This window comes from Pteropus alecto, unplaced genomic scaffold, assembly GCF_000325575.1.
Source record: "Pteropus alecto unplaced genomic scaffold, ASM32557v1 scaffold25, whole genome shotgun sequence".
NCBI classification, from domain to species: domain Eukaryota; kingdom Metazoa; phylum Chordata; class Mammalia; order Chiroptera; family Pteropodidae; genus Pteropus; species Pteropus alecto.
The window spans coordinates 34478729-34488898 of NW_006441955.1; the positions used below are offsets into that span (position 1 = coordinate 34478729).

General features: G+C 32.8%; 1 protein-coding gene across 9 annotated transcripts in view; it reads right to left on the reverse strand.

Moving 5' to 3' along the window:
- ZNF644 (zinc finger protein 644) overlaps window positions 1-10170 on the reverse strand; it is a 96216-nt gene that overhangs the window by 4537 nt on the left and 81509 nt on the right. Inside the window, exon 6 of one of the 9 annotated variants that reach the window (XM_025051906.1) lies at window positions 3310-3713. The exons of the other annotated variants lie outside the window; for them this stretch is intronic. Coding sequence (XP_024907674.1) covers window positions 3691-3713 — 23 coding nt within the window. The 3' untranslated portion in view covers window positions 3310-3690. Of the gene's footprint in view, window positions 1-3309; window positions 3714-10170 lie in introns of those variants that run through there. 9 annotated transcript variants of the gene reach the window in all.

Below are 10170 nucleotides of genomic sequence, written 5' to 3' on the forward strand. Positions count from 1 at the left end.
AAACCACACACAATCCCTGTCTCTGTTATGCAGAAAAGAGCGAGCATTTGGTGTATCATGAGATTACACATAGACTCTTACTTTGATGAGCCTGCTGGTTGTCAAAATTGCCACACTGTATTCAAATTCCTTTAAAATATAAATAAATTACTGTAGGATACAAATACAATGCATTATAACAATCCTTTAAAATAATGTTCACAGAATACTAATGTTATGTGTGGAAAACAAATTGAGAGAGAACAGTAGAAGCTGATGAGAAAGTATGCAAAAGAATGTTTTATCAGTCACAAAGTATGCAAGTTACATTTAGATGCTCTGATACTTTAAAATGAACTGGACGTGTTTACTCTGAATTGTAAAATTTTTTTTGACCTTAATAAAGGAAAAAAAGAATTTTTCTGACTTTTGATTTCATATAGACTCCAGCAACTCTGAAGTTTAGGCTGTTTATGAATAACTAGATCTAAATTTTAAAGAGAATGCCACAGTTTTTACAGTAATTAATATTTGAAGGCATTATGACTTTGGAAAGTTGGACAACTCTGCTAGCATATGATTACCTCCAGTACCCAGAGTTCCATATTCATTGGGAATCCTTGGAAACTTGTCCATAAAGTAAGGATATTAAACACCTGAGATCTCTGGTAATTATACCTAAATACTTCAGTGTCTTAATATCTCCATGATCACTTTTAAACGTCGTAGTCCCTGACATGTCGCTTATTTACTTAGAAGTGAAAACATGAACATTTTACAAGAATAGTTTTTCTAGTATCAACATCCTTACAAGAACGGTTTTTTTCTAATAACATCCAACTTTTACCCTTGCAATATTGTCTAAACAATTTAGAAGTCTGTAAAAAAAAAAAAAAAGAGTATTTAACATATTATTAATACACACACAAAGGAGACAGCCATATGGTATTCTCTGTATGAAAAGATGATTTACACAAAATGTTCCATTATATGAAAAAGATGATAAACAAACATGTCCATTACACAAATGTCCTCATTCAACAAATTTTATTATATCTAGAGGGAAAAGCAGTTTTACTATGGATTATACCAGGAGTCACTAGAACATTAAAAAAAGAACATCACTAACACATTCAGTTTTAGCACAATGGGGCTCATCAATATTTGCAATGAACAGCCAAAAGTTTAAAACAAAGTTTAACCTGCCAGATAACTTTATACAAAGCCTATATTTGCATTTACTTGTCAGTGTCAAAAAAACAATACACATACACACCTTTTTTCTGTTCCAAAGTATTTTAAATCTAACAGTTTCTATACTTGAAATTTACAAAAAAAATACTAGATTAGTTTTACAAATTCTCAATTTTCTTATCCTTCAGTATCAATTGCTTCTTTAGAAAGGAACAAACCCAGTCACTCAAACATTCCTAAGGCTCCTATTTAAGGTGGCAGAAAATGTTTTAGGGATCAATTTTAAAAGACTGTAAAAAACCCCACCATACTGTTACACTACAAAATACAGCCATAACCACTACTGGCACCACCACAACATGTATGTGTCTAAAACACTGAACTGGATCGATGAAAAGCAAATCAATAAATAATATAACAGGTACAAACTGAGGACAGTTTTCTGAGACTTCAGTTTTATACAAAGAATAAAAAGAATTTACTTCAGGCTTTAACAATATTTTAATAGTCCTTTTCACCCTTCTGCCCATTATATGCAATAACCGTTTCAATTAATTTTATATTCTTTTAAATTCACTATACAAATGACCTCAAAGAATGATGATTTATTTCTTAAAAGGATCTAAAACTTATGTGGTAAAGAAGCACATCATAACTAAATAAACATTCACCACCAAAATATTTTTATTTGCAATCATCCTTTCTTGCTCATTCAGCTAAAAGTTCTATCTCATCTGTTTTGTTGCTATATGAGTATTTGCATTTCTGGAATAACGTGAAACTTGATATAATGACCAGGTTATATATCCAAAATAAGAGGCATGGAATAGCCCTACTAGAAGGAAAAAAATTTCTTCTCCATCTAGTAGGCCTGTATAAGGTAGATAGGCAATAGTAGCTATGAACTCATTCAGGAAGACGTAAGGATAAAAATGACATGAACAGGTCATCATTCCATCACAATTAACAAGCTGATGATGGAGGTGACAGTGGTGAAGTGGAAAGAGGATGAATAAGCCCCAAGGGGTACACAGTGTGAGATGGATAAACAAACAAGTCTAGTTGCTGCCACTATTCCTCCAAGGTTCATAAGTCCGAAACATAAAAGACTGTGCAAATAGCATTCTTTCCCTTAGTCTCAATTGAAAAAGAAACATGGCTTTTTTTCTAGGGAGGAGAGAAAACATGTTAGCTTGTATAACACAGGGATGGGGCAGAGGGAGGGGGAAGGGGGAAGGGGAAAGGTAGCAGAGAAAGCCATTTGTTAAAAAGCCAAATTCTTATTTCTTTAGTGTGCACTTTTCTCTTTGCATAAGTGCCCAAAAGACACAGTTCACAGGTGTACATCACACAGGCTCTACCTTGGTTTAACGCTCTGCTGTCGCAGTCTTGAAATTCTTAACGACTTTAACACAAGGTATTACATTTTCATTTTGCATTGGACCTTATGAATTATGTGAACAGTACCACCCAAATTGAGAAAGGCAGCCCTCAGTTCCACCTCTTAATCTCTTAGCCCATTAAAAAAAAAAGAAGCTATTAGAACAATTGTTAAATCCACTCTCCTACAGTCCATTAAAATTAGAAAGGATCTACTTTCCTACTCCTAACACCAATCCTTTGCCCCCCTCGGATAGGGCCATACATAACCAAGCCAGTCAGTATTCCCAAGATGCACATATAAAGTGGTGTGAGTAGTTTATTGTTATGAAGAGCAATGTTCCCCTTCCAATTAGAATTAAGAACACAGATATGCAATTAGCATCCACATAAGTATTTCACCATCATATTCCCTTGGTATTTTCACTCCCAAATTGGATTATTTTTTTAGTACCCTAAACCACTTTCATCAACTTTTAGAGTTCCCATTCTCAATAACTATAAGTTTAATAACTAACCTAGAATCACAGAGCAATCATGGTAAAGTTAATTAGATCCTGCGCAGTTTAACATTCTACCTGGAACAGAATGCAATGCAAAATATTTGAAAAGCAGATTTCCTTTAAAAATATTTGTATGAGATTTATGGCTTAACAATATTAGTCTAGAAGAGACAGGTAGCTTGGGTTTGCCCTACAAAGTAAGAAGTTGTATTAATGGTAGAAACAGCCTCATGTGATTGGTTCAGAGAAATTGTTCGAATAAATGAAGGTAACCTTTATTAAACTTGGGTCTCCTTGGTATAAAAGAAAAAGTACATTCAATTTGCAGAAACATCTGTTATTTCAAAGTAGAGGAGATGTCCAGGAAAATATTTTGAGCAAGCATTTTCAAGAGTTGAAGGGAAAAACTAAACATAAATGATACTTTACCACACATTCTTATAAACAGAGAAACTGAAGGAAGACTAGTTATTCCAGGTTGCCAAGAGCTAAAAGCTAACAATACTCCAGCTGTAAGTTGCTTACTGGTCAGGAAAGTAAAGGTATTATTTCTCTGTGGTTGCAGGTGAGAAAAGACATTTAATATTTCTCCTTAAGATGGGCTGGACTTGCATGCTGTTTTAAGCGAAAAGTGTCAACCACTTTTCCAAGACACACCTAAAATTGAAATAAACATTAAAATACATAATGACAAATCTGCTTTAAATTATTTTTGTTTAGAAGTACCTGAACATAATCACTCTAAAAGTCTCAGTATTTCCAAAATGTCATTTCAGATTCAGTAGGAGTAATTAAATAATTGTTCTGATTACAAAATTACTTAAGAAAGGAAACCACCTTACTTTAAAATTCCCATTCAATTACCTTTAATATAATCACATTCAACTTAAATTGGATAGGGCTCACAATAATTATAAATTAAAATGTCACAAATCCACAATCCCAAGAGATGTAATTTTTAAAAAATAATTTTGAAGTGCTTTACATATTCCAGAGAAAATTCAATCTATAATCAAATATGGTGCTTGACCAGGTATCTTCTGTATTGGATAAATTCTAGCTAAGGCTACAATTAAATATATAATTCAAAACACTGAACAGCCAAGAATTAACCTCATTCCTCAAACTCCAGACACAACAAAGAAATGGTAAATCCTACTTTCCCACTTCTTAGATAAGTGAGGAACCACCAGTCTCCAACAAGCCATCTTCCTGCCCTAACCTCCAAAAGAGAACATCTATGTATTATTTTATTATTTCCATAAAGTTGCTTAAAGCAGATTACTTACAGTTTAGCTCTTGCCAAGAAAATGCCTTGTTTTTGTAAGAGTTAACTATACCTTAATCCAGATTATAAACGGCATTCAAAAAATTAATGTTAGAAATCATAACAAACACAATACCGCAACTGAGGATATTAGACATGTTAAAAAAATCCAAACATATAAAATTCCAAGTTAGGTCAATCATTAAAAAAAATCAAAACAAGATATAAAAAGCAAATCTCAGGAAATTGGTTAAGTAACAAAACCAACAAGAATGCTAGGGAACTAGTTAAGACCTTTAAAAAAGAAAAGATGTTGGTCAAAAAGATTATCAACCAAACAGAATTCCTAAATTATATAACCAATGACCAGCAAAAGTAGGCATCATAAAATATAAATATTATGCTACTATGGTAGAAAATTCTTAGGCTCCATTCTCCTAAAAAACAAAACTTACTGATTCATTAAGTGTGGTTATTTGCGTTGTAATTAATGGACTGTTGGATGATGAAGTGTTGCTAGATAAATGACAGCCAGTGAGGTAATGAAGCCGAGTTTTCTCTTACCAGATACCATGATAACAGATGCCTTAACTGTCCTGGTATAACCATCCTCCCAAGCAATAAGATTTAAAACCTTGAACCATTTCTGTCTCTTTCTTCTTATTCTTCTATCTCTAAATTATCTACCAAATTTTGCTTACTTTTACTTCCATGATATCCAGACATCCATTATCCTTCTTTTACATTCCTATTGTCATTGTTCTGGTTCAGGACTCCTAAAATGACCTCACTCACAATTTCTACACCTCTCCATTGAATCTTTTAACTTTTATTTAAATGACAGTTTTTAAAAGCTTTACAAATTCTTTTAAAAAATTCTTTAAAAACAAATTCTTAAAAAACATCATTACCAGCCCCTCACAAAATTAATTCCAAAACCATAGATTAGCCTTCTAGCTTTCTACCTGTCCACCTATTTCTTTTATCTCCAACTTCCTGGTACTTTCCATAAACTTCCCACATTTCACAAGTTGCTCCCATCCACAGGTATGCTCCTTCCCTACCTCTAACTGCCTTTCCATTTCAATTATCTATCCTTCAGTGTCCAAATGAAATGCTCCTTCCAAAAGCCTTGCTGGGTCCTGGTCTAGCTGAAAGTATTTTCCTCTCTCTTTCATCTTCCACAGTATTCCAAGCACATCTCTCCAATGGCACTTAAATTCGTCTTGTATTACAGTTATATATATATATGCTTCTAATATACTTTAAGATCCAATTTATTTCTGTACTTAGCACAATGAATAAATAACAGTGAGAGCTGAAAAAACTGTTGAATTACTGAATAAATCAGCCAGTCACTTTTTTAGCATTGTGGGCAAATAACCCAATTCTTGCTGGCATAACAAAACAATCAGTATCCATAAGGGTGACTCTAAATACTCAAATGATTATATTCACTCTTCTGTTTCTGAAGGCGGAAATAAGAACATTTTAGAAACACTGCCATCAAAACGTTTAGAATAAAATCAAGTTTGACACTAGTCTTCCTTTACCAAAAAAATTTACTCAACTTGAACAATTCATTAACTTTGCTAATCTTGAGTAAATGATACGTTTCTGTGCGGATAAATATGTACAGATACACACTTTTAATGCAAAAAAATGTACTACAGAGATAAGTTACAGCCAAGAAAATACAGAAACCCATCTTTCATTGTATCAGGAATAGCTTTTTAAAATATAAAACTGACCATATCATTCCCTTATTTTAAAAAATCCTTCAATGACTTCCTAAATTTTTTAACAAACACTCAAAGCACTGACTCTATCTTTTCAGCATCACTGTCTTTCCAAACACTTATAACTGTATCTCACAGCACCTCTCGAACTCCAAATTTCAACCCTTTATGCCACATTATGTTCTTCTATCTGGAATGGTTTACTCTTATCCTTCTGCCTAAAACTACTCATCCTTCAAGTTCAGGGCCTAGCTGAACATTGGATCATGATTATGTTTATGCAGATGGAGTACAAGGTCATTATTAGCCTCAGAGCTAGCACACATGGTATAATACAATCACTACAATTTTTGTTGAATGAATAAAAATTTTCTTTGACTATTGGCTGTATTTTTGTCTCACTTTATAAATAATGTTAAGAAACATACCAGTATGAACTATTTTCCTTTTTTCTTTTCAGGCTCTATTTAACAATGAGACAAGTAGTAAAGGCAGCAAAAAAAAAAGGGACACAACTTAATTCCCAGCTCCCCTCAAAAGGCGGCCGAGACTAAAATAAGTACCTTGAACTCCTACAACATTTACATCCAATATAACATTTATTTGTATACCATCTTGCACGGTTTTATAATTTTGATAGTTTTGTATATGTTGCCAATAATGCTTTCCTAAGTTTTTGATGACAGGGACATGTCTTCCCCCACACGGCCTAGTCTGGGGGAATTATCAAGGTATTTAACTAGAAGCTGGTTTTGTCCTTTAGAGTTTAATCTTAGTAAGGAAATAAAAACTTTCTACTTGTATTCTTTTGGCTGGATGAATCACTATAAAAGCATGCAATTTCTTAAAGACACAGTATTTTAATAATAATTAAAAGACACTGCAGAGACACTCATATAAAGGGCAAATGATTTAACGCACCTTGAAAAACTTTCACAATACTATTTTTTTCTTTCCATCACAGCAGAAAGTATTCCAATACGGCACTTTCCATAATATAAGAATTACTTTTTGGTGGCTTATATAGCCAATTCAGCACCAGGCACTGTATTATATGTTCATTAGCAGTTGCTGTTGCAGGCCTCTATGGCCAATTATTTCATTATAGCTGAAAGTAAGAAAAGATCCTACTAAGCAATATGTAATCTACAATTCCACTGAAAAGTAAATGATTACTGTGCTGTACACCTGAAACTAACATAAAACAATGCTGGATGTCAATTGTAATTGAAAAATAAAAACAAACAACAAAAGAAATAAACACTATGAAAAATAACACAATTGACTCTACTGAAAATGAATGCAGAGATTTATTGTACTAGTGGTACTAGCTACTAGTGGTACTAAGTGGTACTTAATCAAAAGGCTCTAGTACCAATTTTTAAAAGTTTTTCCGTCTCATTGGAGAACTCATTCTTTAATTGTGATGGTGAGTCTACTTTTGCAGAATAGCAACAATCGTGTTTTATTTCCAAAATGTTTTCATGAAAGTGTTCTGAAAATAATAAAATGAAGTCCTCCACCAAATATATTTGCATATAAAAATGTTGTTCTTACATTCATTTTAGATCACTAGAAATTTCTAATTTATTTTAAATACCAAAGATCAGCATTTGATTAACAAAATATGATCTATAGATAACCATTTGAATTCAATGAGGAAAGAAAATTCACTTGCTGCCACAGAAGTGTTATGATTTCTAAAATATTACTATTGTTGATTCTAGTCAGTACCAGTCCATAAAAGAAAGTCACTTAAGGGGAATGTTTTCAATCTGTGCATAGTGATATCTTAGTGGGCAGTAAATCAATTTACTGGGTCATGATCGGTATTAATTTTTAATGAAAAAGGATAAAATAGAAATTATTAGAGTGCATCACACTCAATTCAGGTGAGTGAATGAGTAGGTATGTGACTGTGAGTTTGTATTCAGAATCAGAAGGAAAAATAGAGTCCCAATAAAAATGCTAAAGACCACTGTTATTGTTTCTTCTTTTCAAGGGATAACAGATTGTGCAAACATGCACTCATCGTACTGATATATTTCCTTTCACAAGATTCTCTCTACCTGGACTTTAGTTATTTCTCTTTCTTCACCGGCTGAAGTTTAAACTTAATTTTGACCTCAAAATTTTTTTTTTTGGTTCCTTATTGCAGATTAAGTTGATAGAATACACTTTGCCTACAATAATATAAAATGCTTTAGAAATTTAATAACTTGGATGTCCATATAATTTATTGAACAATCCAGGACACTTATGAAAGGCACTATTATTTGGTTGGAACAACAGGGCTAAACCAGTGTGTATGGTCATTCTATTAATAACTTAGTAATACTATGTTCTTAATACTGCCAGTATAAAAAAGCTATCATTTAATTAAAATATTATTAAACACAAAAAAAAGCCAATAGTTAAAATTAGAAGTCCAAAAGCATTTAATATGAACTATATGAAATTTCTGATTTTTAATGAAAATATTAGACTGTATTAGGAATTAACCAGGAACCAATTTGTATGAGCATGTAAACATCAATCTAAAGAGAATGAAACCTGAAAAAGAAGTCTATTAGTAGTGCAGTCTACATTAATTGGAATAAAATCTTGAATAGGTATGCCTTGAATTTATAATAGAAGCTATAAAGCAAACTCTTTGTACTAATCTCTTTAGACAAAAATCTATTTTAAAAAGGTAAAACTGTTTCATAAATAATTATCCACCACTGAACACACATAGAAATTATTAAACAATTTACTTGAACCTGCCAAGAGATGATTAACTGGGTCAGTTCTGGACAAAATTTTAATATGTAAAGTTTATTCTCTTTTGACACTTTAACTCAGTCCCGAATATGGCTACTTCTTCATGTTTTCAATTCCAAAGCTTTTCTACTTTCTTCATCATTTCCTTTAACTAAAATTAGGAAGGATGTTATGTTTTAATTTATATTTGTGACCATATAAATTAGTTTTGATGTTACACAGTTCTTACATTTCAAGTATCTTTTAACTCTTAAAATAAAAGATGTCTTAAGGCTCCTGATTCCCAGTTCTGTGTTCTTTCCATGTTGTTGTTGTCGAGGTTTGTTTTGTTTTGTTTTGTTTTGTTTTGGCATTTCCCCTTTCTCAGTTTTCCACCAGAAGAAAGGTCCAAGAATGACATGCAAAGCCTATATATAGAAAAATTTTCATCTGTGGATGAATAAGTACATGTTTCTGGGATGAGCCCATTGCTTCCATGAAATTCTCAAAGGCATGAATGACTCTCCAAACTTGAGAACATCACATTAGAAGTATATGAGTCACCAGTAAATAACTATTTGGGGGAAGCAAAGGGGCATCTTTTTCAAGTCTATTCAGGCTAGCTAGAATATTTTACCCCTCAAAAGGCCACCAGTTCCCACAGAAGCTGGTGGCTTCTAAGAAGGCTTGGGACTGTCTTCTACCACAGGTAAACAAGCAGGTCTTTAGCATTTGGTCTAGGGACAGCTAAGCTTTTTCTTCAAGAGTAGGCCACGTAATTAAAAATCTACGTAAATGAAGATTGAAGTAGGAACATAGATACTAGACATTCTTATGGAAGCTTCAGTCCTACCTATTTTCCCTGTACATATTCCAGGTTTTGATATATATGGATTAAGGTAAGGTTTTTGACAAATGGTTTTGCATTTGATTCATCAAAACAGTGTACACATACTCTTAAAAAATAATGCTTGTTATTTATATGAATTGATAAATTCCTATAATAACCCAGTGGACCCCTCCAGGACCACAGGTTTGGACCAGTGCTTTATACCAGTGAAATGGATATGGGGGAATAGGCATGTGGAGTTTATAAATACTGAATTCTCCATTTGGAAAACAAAAACATTATTAAAACCAATTAAAAAAAAAAACTTCTCAGTTGGCATGAATAAACAACAAAGACATCTTCTGTTAAGCTCTACTGGTCAAGAAGATTTTAAAAATGGGGAGGGAGGAGAAGTTTCAGAATTTCCAAGAAAAGGAAGCATGAGTTTTTATTTTTTTTAAAAGTAAGTATGGGCTGTGGAAACACCATCTTAGACTTTCTTCTGTTTTTCATTTCCCTTCTCTTTGCTCTAGGAGA